The following is a 16,615-nucleotide window of genomic DNA, read 5'->3' as shown; positions in this document are numbered from 1 at the left end:
CAGCTTTCAGCTAAATAGAAAAGGATCCTGGTGTTATTTGTCTCTCAGAAACAGTTCATAACTTCCCTTCAACTCATTCATGTCACCTCAAAGGTAAACCTGTTTTTCCATCACCTGTTCAGCTCTGATCATTCAGTAAGGACATCTCCTGGTTTCATCTTCATGTTTCCCTCTCATCACATATCCAAATCAATATCATGACCAGCAGCTTTTACAGCTGTGGCTCCAGAAAACATCAGCTGATACTAGAAAGTAATATTAAATAAGTTCTAACAACAGCTGACCAAGCTTAAACGTGCTGCTGTTGTTTAGCAAGGCATCTGCTGGTTTCCTGTTTCTTGCGCAAAGTGGGAGATAAACAAAACAAGAGAGACAGGACTTGTGACAGAAAAGCCGATCAGCTGATCATTGATCAGTTTCATGATTGAAGTAGCAACAGAAGAGGGAGGGGGAGAGAATGAGAGAAGAAGAGGCAGCTGTGCAGCGTAAAGACACAGAATAACTCCAGCTTTGTGTCTTTTTCCATTCTAGCTGAAGCACGGGACAAACTGTTCCTTTTCACCTCAATACAAAATGCGTAATAACTTCTCTGAATACGGGACGATTCCGTTTTTTACGGACAGTTGGCAACTCTACTAACTAACTTTATGAATAAAGTTCAACATCAGTAACATCATAGCACCCACCCAGCTGTAGAAACTCCATCATGCTAGCTAGTACGCAGTACGAGTTATTGTAACTGACTGTAAAAAGTCAGCATAACGAAAATAAACTCCACCTAAACTTGGTTTATATCTGACCCAGATAGACTGCAGGTCATAACTTCTTACCTGAAGTTCAGTTCACCTGACACTTGGACAGGTGGCCGCCTCGGGTCTCTCCTCCTCCTGCCTCCCCTTTCTTTCATCCATTTGCTGGCCTCTGTGGAAGCTCCGCCACAACCACCACCAAACAACTGAGTTATTTTTACACATTGGCCAGCATCTGGCCAATCCACCACCTTTCATTGTTTATACCGTTACCAAAAAAATAAAACATCGGCCCATAAAAACGAAAAATCACCATCAGCCCATATACGGTCGGTACGAGGTAAATTTCTTTCCTCTGAAAGATGGACTTGCACTTTGGGATCTTTTAAACATCATTAGGCGCGTTGCTGCGCGCTGCCTGTCCTGTCTGTGAGTGCAGAACAAGCGCTCACAAAGCAGCAGTTTGGGGATGACGTCACACACATGGGTCCTCTGTCAGAATATAGGTCTTTGGAGCGTGATGTCACGGGGGTGGGCGTGGAAAGGATTTTGGCCTGATGCGCCATTTTCTGGGTCCAACCAAAGTGCAAGCGAAAAAGGAGCGAAGGCACACACAACAGCCATGGTTCGTTCTTGCTGTGCGGTCCGCTGCAATGTTCGATCGCACGACCGGCAAGAGAATAAGCTTAAAAAGGGTTTGTCTTTTCATTCTTTCCCCACCTGGAAGCAACATGAGGGAGCTCATGTATCGGATGTTACCAAACGAAGGCGTCTAGCCTGGATAGCAGCTGTGAGACGAGCTGATATCCAGTTTTCTTCCATCTCCAAATATCTTTTGGTGTGCTCCAGACATTTTTAGTACAGTAAATGCAAATTATTTACATGGCAGTGCACTTCAGGCATAAATCTAGAAAAAACATTATGGGTCATTCCCACAACCCACAGCTTTACTGTGTTCCAGCAAAGTATCCAATAGTGGTGCCAACTCCTCCACAGTAGTAGGTGGGATTTTTCTTTTTTGAGGACGGCTCCTTTTACCTTTCAGTACGGATGGTCTGTTTATGTTTTGATTGAGAGCCTTTTTTGGGGGGCAGCTGAAGAGGAGAAGTCTATCTTATGGCCAACCTCTGGCTGTATCTTGGTCATATTGCCAGGCAAAACCCAGTATGCAGGTTCATCTGTAACAGTCCTTGTGCCACGATCAACACTGTTGCTTCTACATTAAACAGAAGAGCAGTGACATGGCTGCAGGTCTCTGCGACTCCGGCCTTACAGGTGCAGTGGGCGGCTTCAACCTTTCCTGTGATGCTCACAGTGACCCATGGCTGCAATGCTGGGCTGGTTCATTCAGTCTTTGAGAGTGCAGTACCTGAAACACACACAGACAAGCATAAAGGGACAATTATGAATCACTTAATATGATAAGGAGATTCTGCAATGTATAAAATTAAAATAAAATGTATTTTTAGTGACACAGGATACAAACGTGGAAGCAAGATGTATAATTAGAATTATTTATAATAAATATGAATAAATTTCTTTAACCATAGAGAATGACTAAATCCTTCAGGACAATGTCACATCAATGCACTGAACTCACTATGTTATCCCTCTTACAGAGCCTCCACATGTTCTCACTGTAATTTCCCCCTCATGAATGAATTTATACTGCACTAATTTGAATGTTCGGAGGGAAATCAAACGCATTTTACTCGCAGTACTTGAGCTGACTTACCTTTGTTTGATTGACGACTTGTACGCGCTGACTCCACAGACAAGGTACGAAAATACAGGGTGGGCCATTTATATGGATACACTGTAATAACATGGGAATGGTTGGTGATATTAAAGTCCTGTTTGTGGCACATTAGTATATGTGAGGGGGCAAACTCCTCAAGATGGGTGGTGACCGTGGTGGCCATTTAGAAGTCGGCCATCTTGGATACAACTTTTGTTTTTTCAATAGGAAGAGGGCCATGTGACACATCAAACTTATTGGTAATGTCACAAGAAAAACAATGGTGTGCTTGGTTTCAACATAACTTTATTCTTACGGTGTATCCATATAAATGGCCCACCCTGTATATCAGGCTACGTCAATAGCGGTTGGTCTTCAGGGTTTCTACTCCACGGCCGTATTTCATACAGGTCCACATTTCCAATGCACGCAATTTTCTGCAAGTGCCGCCGCTTCGCCTCTGGACGCAATCGGTCTCTATACCGTCCGTTTTCTTTTCAGCTGCTTTTAAGCATGTTTCTTGTTGTCGTCGTTCCAACACAGTGTGTTTGTTTTGATTTGTGGACCCGGAAAATGGCGCCGCGCTCCCACAACACATTGCGGCGTGACGTCAACTCCAAAGCCCTATAGGAAAACCTGGACATTTTTATCAATCTCGAAAATCCCCCCAGACGCCCCAGACAGACCGTGAAAAGAGGACATGTCTGGGGAAAAGAAGACGGTTGGTCGCCCTAGTTATTATCCTTTTCTGCATTGCATTTTGTTTTCTCTGCCTAGTCTGTGCAGTTTTTATAATTACTCTGCCGGAACAGTCAGAAATGTTCTTTTGTTTTTCTTTTTGCCTTTGCCAGTAACTGGGATTACAGTGTAATGTAGTCAAACTTGCTCTTAGTGTTAACACACACACCCAAAGTACCGACAACACATTCTAGAAAAATACCAAGACTAAATATTCCAGTAGAAATACTGTCAACATCCTGTTTCTAAGGTGTAAACTTGGCAATCAAAACTAGGACTGCAGTAAAAATCTTATCCAGCAGTTCTTATGCCTTTAAAAACCACATACTGTATTGTACATCTCAAGGAAAGACACTCAATTAACTAAAGAATGCAAAATAGGGTTAACTGAGTATACATAATACACATGAAAGAGACAAACACTAAGATATAGACAAAAGTTACCAGATAATTAATTGTTAGTGTATAGAGAACTAAAAGCAGTTCAGCCAGCTAAGTACAAATGTGCAGTGAAAGCCAGGCATCAGAACAACTGATATGACTCCGCACCAGACCAGCATAAAATGTATGCAAATAGGAAGGTTCCAAATGAGAACCTTATGAGAGACTTACTCAAATAAAAGGCAGTGATGAGTACTAAAATAATGGCCAATAATAAAGGGCAGAGGGCAGAATGGTAGACAAGATCCAAATGTTTACATATGGAGGCTTTACACTTTTATTTTAATTTATTTCACACACCTGAAATACACAGACCTAGGTGCGAGGCTTATGATGGATTCATAATTTATTTAGTTTTAAGATTTCAGATGAATCCGTGTGATCACACTTTCTGCATTTCAACTTTTTGTGTATGACTGATAAAACAAGGTCCAAGTGTGTATTAAGCTTCATTGTAAATGTAATCAAAATATCTCAAAATATAGACTTAAAATGTTCACTGTTACACATCTCTGAATTCAGACACCACAAAATATAACGGCAGTGCATTATTCCTAAGCTGTAACAAAAACAATAAACAGATGAAAAAAAGAAATTCACACTGTTAAGCAACCAGTTATATTTGCAAATACTTGTGTTTGTACCAATGATTGCAGAAAAGTTCTTTTCTACAATCATTGGTTTATACAGTGAATAATAATTTGGTTTATTGTAGATATTGGAAATTGCATATTGTTTGTAAGCTCAAAGAATGAAAGAAAGTAGTCTTTTTGACAGGTTTTTTTTATTTTAACACAAATTTTATAAGTAAGATAGAAAAATAAAAGATAAAAGCTACTAAGTGTCATTGCTCAGAGAGAATACTAAAAGCACTAGTTTCACTGATCAGACTTTTTCTGAAAGTGACTTTAGGTTTTGCTGATATTTTATGTAAATGACACAGATTGAACTTTTAAAAAAAAATTTGACAGGTTGTTTAACCATAGTTTGTTTAAAGACAACTCAAACCCAGAGCAGTGTTTATTGCAAGTACTAATGATACAATTTAATCAGTAGTCCTTGCAGCACTACTCATGACAAGATTTTGAAATGTATGAAAGTGTGAAACTGAAAGAATGGGCTCGGCATTGTGATTGCACCTTAAGACTTTCAACATTCTCTTTGCTTAGAAAATGATGAACAAAACAAGTCCAGCTAGTTATGTCACACTTTGAAAAAGCAAGAATTTCTTGCTTCCTTCACTTACAAATAACCAAAGGCACAAGTCTTCAGTTACTTATTTGGACTCCAGCTGGTAAGGAGTCTGTTGCCTAGTTAGCCTACCATTCAGGGTGCGGTTAATACTGACTAAAAGAATACTGCTGCACAGTTAGACTCCCAAGAGGTAAGAGAAATTTTTATTTTTTTTTATTTTTTAAATTCCGATATTAACACAAGTAAATATTTAAAATTATAATTAATAAGGAATTAATTTACACCACCAACATCTAATTTCTTGTCAAGGTGTCATCATTCTGCACTGACAGCTCTGTATAACAAATACGAGAAAATGTTTTTGTACTTTTGCGTGTGTTTAATCCTTGTTTAAACAAAAACATATTTAACAAACACACATTTATATTTATTAAAGACTTAAATGATCATAATATGATCAAACCAATAATATACAAAACATTTAGACATTGCATGATATTATTATTAATAAATCAGATTAAGTCATTTTTTATGTTCTAGAGTAGCAGACAGCGTCTTAATAATAAAGTACGTGGTCAAAGGAGCTTGCAAAGAAAAGCGTCTGGACTTCTTTAAGTTGCTTGAAGACGTTTCACCTCTCATCCGAGAAGCTTCTTCAGTTCTAAGGTCAAATGGTGGAGAGTCCCAGAAGGATGCCAATGTTCACATTTTGGACAGAGAGGACAGATGGTTTGAAAGAGGAGTGAAAGAAGCCATCTATGTCCACTGTGAGCGACCATCTTTGAACAGAGGCGGGGGTTTACGACACCAACTCTCTGCCATCTATAATCCAGTTTTGAGATCCCTTCCCAGACGCCTTAACGCCCACTCACATCCTGGGCCATCTGACCTCAGGAATTCGCATGATAAGGTGGGGCCAGGTTTCACAATGAGCTCACCCAAAACTCTGGCTGATTGGGACCCACACCCAGCTTCACACCTTGGCTCAGGCGATTAGAGGATCATCAGGGGGTCCTTTTGTCCCTCTGTGGGGGGAAACTCCCACTAGGTTTATATCTGGGACTCTCCACCATTTGACCTTAGAACTGAAGAAGCTTCTCGGATGAGAGGTGAAACGTCTTCAAGCAACTTAAAGAAGTCCAGACGCTTTTCTTTGCAAGCTCCTTTGACTACGATGACCTGGATGACTGAGAACCTTCACAGACAATAAAGTACGTGAGAGAAGGCTTTTATTATATATGTATGTTTATTATTCATGATGTCACTAACACTGTGTTGAGTGTAAAAGCTGTAACATAGGGCTGAGACCAGACTTCTTACTGGTTATAAATATATTTTTCATATGACAGTCATTTGAATTAGATTCAGAAAGAATAAAAATTTTTTTATCACTAACTAAAATGCTGCTGCACAGTCAATTCTGATACACAAATACATGTTAAAAATACAATGAATGCATAATTAGTTTACACCAAAAAGGTCAAAGTTTTGTATGTTCTAATTGATTTTATAAGCTTTGAGAAGTCTATTAATAAGCTGTAGATTCATACATTCTTAATTAAATTGGGAGTTTTCATCATCACATTTCTAAATTTGGATGACTGTTTTCTGAAAGTTTCTCACAATGTTAGTTTTTCCTGTTCACATTCAGGTATTTTTCTCAAATTAATCAAATGCATTTTTGAATGCCATTGTTCATTTCACATTAGACTGTTAAATAACAAGAAAATGCCGGCCAACAATGAATTGGTTCACTTTTAAAGCCAAAAAAGTTGTATGCTGAATGTGTAATTGAGTGGTTCTTTGTATTTTGAATAATAGATTGCCCTGCTTAGCTTGTCAAGGTGTGGCCACTCTGCACTGACAGCTGAATGTACAGTGAATATGAAAAAAAAGTTCTTGTACCTTTGCTCTTTGGAATTTCAAAGAATTCCAAGTAAAGAAAAAAGCTCAACTTAACAAATACATACTGATATTTATTAAATACTTAAATGGCTTCTAATTGCAAACAGTCTGATAGACTAGAAAGATGGAATTACATGATTATAAATTCATGATATATATAGTTTTAATGTCAGAAAATGACAAATAGTAAGAATTTTGATCACAGAACACACGAGAGAAGATTCATATTTTGTTATTATTTATTCAATTTCATTATACATGCTGTCACACCATATGCCTGAGACCACAGTTCTTAATTTGATTATTTCTTAGTAATATATAAGTATAAATATTTCAGATGAAAAGAAAAAGTATTTCTCAAACATGTCCTCTGTAATTTTAGTTTATTCATATTGTAGCAGTTTTGTAACTCTTTTCCACACCTGTTATGAGTGAATGAAAACTACTGCCAAACGGAGACATAGAATAGAAAACTGAACCAGAGTCAACAAGTAAAAAGTCATTTTGTTTTGTTCATACATTTTTGTAAGTGCAAATTTTACTTCTTTGGGAAAATTTAAACAACACAAAACAAACAAACAAACAAACAAACAAAAAACTACAAATATATTTATGGAGGGTTGTGTTTTACAGGAACCAGGCAGAGGGAGGATGGAACCTCTTACATTCCTCCTCCTATTAGCAGGTATTTCTTGGGTTGTATCTTTCTGTCATTTCACTCTCTTGATATTTGTGGTTTCATGTGTTTGCACGTATGTGTGTGTGTGTGAGAGATTTTGAGACAGTGCAAATAGAGCGATGATGCTAATAGCAATTTATATTTAAAATATATGAAAGTATAGACTGAATTTGTATAATTTTGCTTTTTGCCTAAATTCAGATAAGAATAATAATCCAATTAATATTCTACAGGACTAGTGGGAGCAGCATCTACTGACAATTCAACAACAGGTAACAAAAACAGAAGCTGAAGGAGCCTAGAGCTGAATGGGCTAAAAGATTTCCCCACCCCTCACTCCCATTCCTCTGTTCGACATCCCTCCACCCCCCACCACAATTTGACGTAACTAAAGAAACTTTAGTGTAATGAAACTAATGTACATGCTAGACAGTGTTCTTTTTAATGCACAACTATGTCAGCATTTTACTGTATTCAATGAGTAAAATACTGAACAGCTGAGGTGGAAGAACATGTGGGCATGGGGGACTCCCATTCTATTAACCCAAACCCACTAACACTTCTATTTTCAGTTAGCACAAGCCCATCAGACATCAACATAACATCAGTACCAAGCAATGCAACCTCAAACGAAATCCTACCACCACTAAACTCATCTTTATAATCATCAAACACCACAAGCTCATCTACAGTTAATCATGCTTTTACTGCCTTATAACTTCTTTTTCATTTAACCTCACCACCAATCAACCCAGTCTCAATGGGAAATGCAACCTCACCAATGCCTTTTCTTTTTACAATAATTACCTTTTATTTAACACAGTCGCATCTCTGGTAAACATTACATCAGTACCAAGCAGTGCAACCTCACCACCAGAAGGTACAACTCCACCAACAGTTTTTGGAACCTCAGCACCAATAAACTCAAACATAACCTCATTACAACCCACCACAACATCATCTTCAGGTAATCTAATACAAATCGTGCGCATTCAATATATGAATGACAGTTAATTTATTATGTTCCATAATCCACTAAAAAGATTTTAAGTAGTGGACTTTAGAACAAAATCAAAATCGGATACCTGCTGATACCGATAGGAATCCAATATAGTTTATTTTTTAATCAATAAAACAGTTTTTTTAATATCTTGCTGCATTTTGTATAGGTTCATACTCATGTTTTAAAAACAAAACACTAAAGCTATTCTGTTATACCTGTATGTAAAAAACACACTGCACACAAAATATTTCATGGTTCAGCAATACTGAGCTAATAAACTTAAACCTACACCATCCTCCCTATTCTGGTATTTTAAAGAGTACTTAGCAGAAATATTAAACAACCTAACTGATAGGGTTGCAAACTCCCAGTAAAAAAAAAATAAAAATAGGGAACTACCCCCCATCCTCTGGCTCGTGATGCATAATCGACGTAATCAACCTTAATTTAATGCACATGTAAAAAAAAATGCACAGAAATCAATTATTTTTCTACAATAATTAAATAGATTCAGCATCTTTTTTCAACAGAATTGCAGACTGCACAGATGGAAAAGGTACTATAGCTTACTAGGGTATGTATTAGACTTAATAGTTACTATATACAGTAATGACTTCTATACATTTTACCTCTGATTAAAACTTTGGTTGTAAGATTCAGATAATTGTTTATTAAAAGCTAGACATTTTAAATGAGAATAAAAAAGAAACATATTCTTTGGGCCCCCCTTTTCCCTGTTAATGCCCTATCGGCCCCCTTGGCTAAACTTTGCTAGATCCGCCCCTGCACAGTTACCAGCCGTCAACTACGTAGAAAAGGATCCTGGTGTAGAAAGTAATCTTAAATAAATTCTAAGAACAGCTTATCAAGCTTAAATGTGCTGCTGTTGTTCAGCCGCTGGTTTCCTCTTTCTGGTGCAAAGTTGGCGATAAATAAACAAGAGAAACGGGACTCGCAACAGAAAAGCCGATCAGCTGATCATTGATCAGTTTCATGATTGAAGTAGTAACAGGAGAGGGAGGGTGAGAGAAGAGGCAGTCGCTCCATATATCGGTTGTTAAGCTTAACGTGGGAATGCTTTACAAACATCCAGAGATGAACTTACACACTTGCTTTACTTCTCTCTGGGATCACTTTCTCGGAGATGAAATGCCGGTTTGGTAGCGAGGATCCAAATGCTGACTGCCAGCAAGTCTTGCACGCCACAGCCGCTCTATCACGTGACACATACTGCTCCGACACGCTAAGGTTATGAGCTGAGTTACGCCATGTTGCAAGTTTTGTGAAGTGCTTTTGTGATATTTAATGGATCGGATTACATTTTTTATTTCTCTCCGATATCCGATCCAGTAATTTAGGTCAGTATCGGACCGATACCGTAATATCGGATCGGTCCATCCCTAAACTCAACCTCAGCCACACCAGATAACATGCCCTCAGCACCATCCAAATCAATAGCACCAGTCAGCACAAGCCCATTGGCACTCAGTACAACCTCACTACAAGTCAACATGACTTGAACAGCAGTTAACCCAGTTACACCAATTAAGGTGACCATAGTACCATTAGCACCAATGGCACCATTCAGCATGACCTTACCAGTAGCCTCTACAACCTCACCACAAGTCAACACACCTTTAACACCACTTAACCTGACCACACCAAATCACCTCACTATAATGCTCACCAACAGCACCAGTCAGCATGCTCTCACCCCACTCAGCACAACTTCACTACAGGTAAACATGACTTCAACACCACTTATCCCAAACTCATTTGCAGTCAGCATAAACTCATCAACACTCAGTCTAACCACACAAGTGAAGAGGAGCCTCACCTTTAACCTCTATCACCAGGAAAATCAGTGTCTGTTAAATCAATCCGTGACTATGAGGAAACGTGTTTTCTTTAATAAAATACAGTATGTACCAGTTTATACTAAAAGTGAATGTCCTATCTGTGGCATGTTCATGAAATTCTTTAATTCTCCATTTGTAAAAATAATATATTGTAACTGACATTTGTTCCAACTATATCTATTGCCTCAGCTACTGCCAATGGCACAAATGCTTCCTCAAATGCAGCGACAACTTTGGGCTCTAATACAACTGCAGCCACAACAGTGGGTTCCAATACAACTGCAGCTACAACTGTGTCTCCAAATACAACAACCACTTCCACTACAGTGACAACATTACCCACAACAACTACCAGCACTGCATCAACAGATCCTCCTACTGCAAGTCAAGGAGCCCTTGGTCTGATATTCAGTCTCAGCCAAACTTTTACAGCAGACCTCGCAGACCCAAGTTCACCAGCTTTTCAGGCTTTAGCTCAAAAAGTGACCAATGAGGTAAGACGGCAACAGTGCTGATATTCTGTTGGCCTACATAAAACTCACTGTAAATTGGCAATGGTTAAAATACTGAAATGCCTCTTTCCCTGGTCTTCTTCTTCTTTACATTCATTTATTCATATTTAGTTTGGTTATTAAATCTTCTAAGTCCTGTTTAGTTTTGTAAATCCATTTGATTTGCAAGATGATATTTATGAAAGCCTCAGATTCATACAGGCAATGGCATGTGCATCTGCTGTAAAAGTATAAAACTACATTTTATCTTTCAGGTAAATGCTGCATGTAAACGTGTCTATGGATCATCCTTCCTTCGTTCCTTTGTTAAATCATTCCGGTAAGGCCAAAATTTGATAATGTAGTTTTTCCAGATATTTACTAGTCACTTCCTGCCATAAAAGTATTTCTTTCTCTCTTTACCAATAAAGGTCAGGATCAGTGGTTACCGATATGACTCTTGTATTCCAAGACAAAGCCTCAGTTCCTACAGTAAACAATTTAACCTCAGAACTCCCTGCAAATATTAACTCTTCTTCCCTGAACATTATACCAGGCAGTCTTAATGCAAGTAAGTATTTAACCAAACGTATTTAATTCTTTATCTAAAATAAATTAGTAATTCTTTATTGATAAATCACCGGTACAGTTACAGTTTCCACTTTCTTTGCTTCCGCAGCTGTGCTCAATATTACAACAACCCCAACCACTGCTTCTAACATTACTACAGCTGCAACAACTGCAGCTACAGCAGTGGTTTCCAATACAACTGCAGCTACAGCAGTGGTTTCCAATACAACTGCAGCTACAACTGTGTCTCCAAATACAACAACCCCTTCCACTACAGTGACAACATTACCCACAACAACTACCAGCACTGCATCAACAGATCCTCCTACTGCAAGTCAAGGAGCCCTTGGTCTGATATTCAGTCTCAGCCAAACTTTTACAGCAGACCTCGCAAACCCAAGTTCATCAGCTTTTCAGGCTTTAGCTCAAAAAGTGACCAATGAGGTAAGACGGCAACAGTGCTGATATTCTGTTGGCCTACATAAAACTCACTGTAAATTGGCAATGGTTAAAATACTGAAATGCCTCTTTCCCTGGTCTTCTTCTTCTTCTTCTTTACATTCATTTATTCATATTTAGTTTGGTTATTAAATCTTCTAAGTCCTGTTTAGTTTTGTAAATCCATTTGATTTGCAAGATGATATTTATGAAAGCCTCAGATTCATACAGGCAATGGCATGTGCATCTGCTGTAAAAGTATAAAACTACATTTTATCTTTCAGGTAAATGCTGCATGTAAACGTGTCTATGGATCATCCTTCCTTCGTTCCTTTGTTAAATCATTCCGGTAAGGCCAAAATTTGATAATGTAGTTTTTCCAGATATTTACTAGTCACTTCCTGCCATAAAAGTATTTCTTTCTCTCTTTACCAATAAAGGTCAGGATCAGTGGTTACCGATATGACTCTTGTATTCCAAGACAAAGCCTCAGTTCCTACAGTAAACAATTTAACCTCAGAACTCCCTGCAAATATTAACTCTTCTTCCCTGAACATTATACCAGGCAGTCTTAATGCAAGTAAGTATTTAACCAAACGTATTTAATTCTTTATCTAAAATAAATTAGTAATTCTTTATTGATAAATCACTGGTACAGTTACAGTTTCCACTTTCTTTGCTTCCGCAGCTGTGCTCAATATTACAACAACTCCAACCACTGCTTCTAACATTACTACAGCTGCAACAACTGCAGCTACAGCAGTGGTTTCCAATACAACTGCAGCTACAGCAGTGGTTTCCAATACAACTGCAGCTACAACTGTGTCTCCAAATACAACAACCCCTTCCACTACAGTGACAACATTACCCACAACAACTACCAGCACTGCATCAACAGATCCTCCTACTGCAAGTCAAGGAGCCCTTGGTCTGATATTCAGTCTCAGCCAAACTTTTACAGCAGACCTCGCAAACCCAAGTTCATCAGCTTTTCAGGCTTTAGCTCAAAAAGTGACCAATGAGGTAAGACGGCAACAGTGCTGATATTCTGTTGGCCTACATAAAACTCACTGAAAATTGGCAATGGTTAAAATACTGAAATGCCTCTTTCCCTGGTCTTCTTCTTCTTCTTCTTTACATTCATTTATTCATATTTAGTTTGGTTATTAAATCTTCTAAGTCCTGTTTAGTTTTGTAAATCCATTTGATTTGCAAGATGATATTTATGAAAGCCTCAGATTCATACAGGCAATGGCATGTGCATCTGCTGTAAAAGTATAAAACTACATTTTATCTTTCAGGTAAATGCTGCATGTAAACGTGTCTATAGATCATCCTTCCTTCGTTCCTTTGTTAAATCATTCCGGTAAGGCCAAAATTTGATAATGTAGTTTTTCCAGATATTTACTAGTCACTTCCTGCCATAAAAGTATTTCTTTCTCTCTTTACCAATAAAGGTCAGGATCAGTGGTTACCGATATGACTCTTGTATTCCAAGACAAAGCCTCAGTTCCTACAGTAAACAATTTAACCTCAGAACTCCCTGCAAATATTAACTCTTCTTCCCTGAACATTATACCAGGCAGTCTTAATGCAAGTAAGTATTTAACCAAACGTATTTAATTCTTTATCTAAAATAAATTAGTAATTCTTTATTGATAAATCACCGGTACAGTTACAGTTTCCACTTTCTTTGCTTCCGCAGCTGAGCTCAATATTACAACAACCCCAACCACTGCTTCTAACATTACTACAGCTGCAACAACTGCAGCTACAGCAGTGGTTTCCAATACAACTGCAGCTACAGCAGTGGTTTCCAATACAACTGCAGCTACAACTGTGTCTCCAAATACAACAACCACTTCCACTACAGTGACAACATTACCCACAACAACTACCAGCACTGCATCAACAGATCCTCCTACTGCAAGTCAAGGAGCCCTTGGTCTGATATTCAGTCTCAGCCAAACTTTTACAGCAGACCTCGCAAACTCAAGTTCATCAGCTTTTCAGGCTTTAGCTCAAAAAGTGACCAATGAGGTAAGACACCAATACTATGTGCTAACAAACAAACCTAAATGTCGGCTAGCATAATAATGTAAAATGTATATATTCTTGGAACTATATATGATTTAAGAGACTTTCATTTCTTCCTTTAACCTTCATTAAACACTTGTAAACACTTCACAATAATGTTCTCTTTCAGATAAACAGACTGGTTAAAAATGTCTTTGGATCATTCCTACGCTCCAGGGTTAACAGCTTTAAGTAAGGCTAAATTTCTGTCCATGACTTATGTTTTTCTTAGATATCTGTCCTTCAACTGCTTTTAAGAAGTATTGCTTCTGTCTTTGTCATTCTAGGAATGGATCAGTAGTTGTCAACATGACTCTTGTGTTCCAAAATCAAAGCTCGGTTCCATCACTAACTAATGCAACTACAGCGCTGACACAAGCACTCCAAAATACCACACTGGGCATCATAGAAGGCAGTATAAGTAAGTTTCTGGCCACATATTCTGCAGTTTGAATTTATTAATGTAAACTACCCTATATAATGTTGTATAATTGTGCTGTCAGTGTTACACATAAAAGCAAGATGAGAACTCAAGTTTATAAGTCCAGAGAATTTTATGGAGGTACCTTTTTTTTTTTTTCAATATTCCAGGAGTGTCATCATCAACCAGTCTTCAGTCTACAATTGGCATATGGGCGCTAACACTGTTGACTGTGGCACAAATCATGATCAACATGTAGGCACCACTCAAGTTCACTCCAGTGACTTCACCAAAAGTTTTTACTGTGCTATAAAACCGGGTGTGCCGACCAAAGGAAAAACAAAAGATATAAGAAGCTAGCATTATGAAATTTACCAAGATGAAGTAATTTGGTGCTCAGATGTGTGCTGAGTGTAAAAGATTAATATATATATCTTATAGTATTTTCCAGACACAAATTTATGGTGCAAAATATCTAATACTTTTTGGCAACGTATTGGCAGTTACTTGTGAGTAACACATTAGCTTGTTAGTGCACTTGTTTTCGTTGCTATTGTGGCATTAAAAAAAACTATAAAAAACATACATATTAATTTACAATATGCATTGCAAGATGCGAATTAATATCCAAACATATTATTGAGTTAAATGGTGAAAGAGAAGATGTGCATATTTAATGATGTGAGTTGAACTGAAATGATCTTGATGCAGCAGACAAGTGATTGATTCTGTCATAATCATACAGTATCAGGTGAATAGTTTGGAAGGTGGACTTTAAATGAGAAACAGCATACTAGTCTAGCAAAATATTTACATGCTACTGTCTTAATAAAAATAAGTTGTTTTTCTTCTTTTCATTGATTAATTAGTGCATTGATTAAAAGATCTGTATGCCTCTATAATGAAATTAATAAAACCATTATTTATTCAACCAAGTACTAGAATCTTAGGCTTAATATGCTTCTTGTGATTTGTAAATGCCATCTCTTTTACTCTGCATTTTTTCCTTTTAATATCAGAAGAAGGAAAAACTACTGCAAATAATAATTATTAGTGGTGTGGTGAATGTGATTTGTAGATTTGTGAACTTTATATTTATCAAAATAAAGATTATGACAATTACCAGGTTTGTGTACTACAAAACAATTAATGCGTTAAGGAGCTATTTTGAGATTAAAGTCAGAGTGTTCTGTGTCAAGCAAGAGCCTAAATCACCATGTGAACTTTAAACACGTGAACATTGATATAGCACAAGGTTCAGTTGGCTCTGCATAAAAATAGGTGGTCGAAATTGTCTTCAAGAAGCTACTTTTATGTAGTAATGTTGTCACTGTAGTGGAAGTAGTGTGAAGTATATTTCACAACCTGTACTTTTTTACTTTTACTTGAGTAAAGGAGTTGAATCAGTACTTCAACTTTTATTGCAGCATTCTTTAACACTGGTATCTGTACTTCTACTAAAGTACAAACTGTCTCTACTTTTGACACCTCAATGAACAGGTATGAAATCTTTAACTGGGGCTTAGGTTTTGTCAAGCCAACTAACACAAACAAAGGGTTGCTGTATTGAACTTCTTTATCAAAGATGTGTCATCTTATTACTAGACCTATTATTTTCAGAGCCGATATCCAAGGATAGTAGATTATAGATCAAACTGGGATTGTTAAGACTGGCTGTTAGCCATAGTCATGAATGTATCCCTGGCTACTACCAGAATCCAGGAAAAAACAACAGGAGCTACCAAGAAACAAGTACAAATGTGTTTCCCTTGCAAACTACTGTTTACAAACTACTCTACTACAGGTAGAGGACCACAGGCTTTGATGTACTTTCAAATGAAGGAGCAAAGTAGCAGACAACAATCCATTTACACAATATTGTTTTTTAATTCTCTGTGTATCACACCTGCAGCTCAACCTCAATGGATATACCTGCTCTCACTCTACTGTAATGTAGCATTTATTTTATTGTTCTAAATGTCCAAATAAATTCAATAGTTGTAAATGGGCTCTTCTTGTGGAAGTGTAACTCTCAGACTCTGCTTGTGTTTAGGATGGAGACTTCATGTTGATCACACTAATGGTCACTCATTAGCTGTATCCATGATTTCCAAAGCAAACTTGAACTCTTATAGGTCTGATGGTGAGAGAGGTAGAAGTACATGAAAAGCTGTGAAATCTCTGGTTTATTAGGGAATATATATCTTTTCTAGTGCTTATTTTCTGTGTATTTTGTTCTATGTATTTTATAATAAAGGCCTGTATAAAGGAAGGCCAGCTTTGACTCACAAACCAATTGCTCAGCCAGACTGG

At 37.6% G+C, this 16,615-nt stretch overlaps 1 protein-coding gene across 4 annotated transcripts; it reads left to right on the top strand.

The window, feature by feature from the left end:
• The first annotated feature begins 4,926 nt into the window (after nucleotides 1–4,926).
• On the top strand, nucleotides 4,927–16,311 carry LOC146572592 (uncharacterized). Of its 4 annotated transcripts, none has more exons than XM_085276814.1 (17): nucleotides 4,927–5,050; nucleotides 7,399–7,450; nucleotides 7,678–7,716; nucleotides 8,268–8,411; nucleotides 10,496–10,800; nucleotides 11,073–11,137; nucleotides 11,229–11,368; nucleotides 11,477–11,811; nucleotides 12,090–12,154; nucleotides 12,246–12,385; nucleotides 12,494–12,828; nucleotides 13,107–13,171; nucleotides 13,263–13,402; nucleotides 13,511–13,845; nucleotides 14,012–14,073; nucleotides 14,169–14,302; nucleotides 14,473–16,311. In XM_085276814.1, the coding sequence occupies exons 2-17, from the start codon at nucleotides 7,417–7,419 to the stop codon at nucleotides 14,559–14,561; spliced, it is 2,427 nt and encodes an 808-aa protein (XP_085132940.1). In that variant the 5' UTR covers nucleotides 4,927–5,050; nucleotides 7,399–7,416; the 3' UTR covers nucleotides 14,562–16,311. The 4 variants fall into 4 exon arrangements, with proteins under 4 accessions (XP_085132940.1, XP_085132942.1, XP_085132941.1 ...); XM_085276815.1 differs by lacking the exon at nucleotides 4,927–5,050 and adding an exon at nucleotides 5,938–6,071; XM_085276816.1 differs by lacking the exon at nucleotides 8,268–8,411 and having other exon boundaries at nucleotides 4,929–5,050.
• Nucleotides 16,312–16,615: the final 304 nt, after the last annotated feature.

The sequence above is a fragment of the Mchenga conophoros genome, linkage group LG6 (assembly GCF_057382185.1).
Source record: "Mchenga conophoros isolate Kocher_MC1m ecotype Shallow Benthic linkage group LG6, M_conophoros_male_GT1.1, whole genome shotgun sequence".
NCBI lineage: Eukaryota > Metazoa > Chordata > Actinopteri > Cichliformes > Cichlidae > Mchenga > Mchenga conophoros.
This window is presented reverse-complemented; position numbering and strand designations above follow the sequence as displayed.

What these genes read in the sequence shown, in the direction of transcription:
- LOC146572592 (XM_085276814.1), top strand. Translation starts at nt 7,417, where the DNA reads ATGGAACCTCTTACATTCCTCCTCCTATTAGCAG. An exon ending in TCCTTTGTTAAATCATTCCG is followed by an intron (nt 12,155 to 12,245) that starts GTAAGGCCAAAA and finishes TTACCAATAAAG; the next exon opens with GTCAGGATCAGTGGTTACCG. An exon ending in TCCTTTGTTAAATCATTCCG is followed by an intron (nt 13,172 to 13,262) that starts GTAAGGCCAAAA and finishes TTACCAATAAAG; the next exon opens with GTCAGGATCAGTGGTTACCG.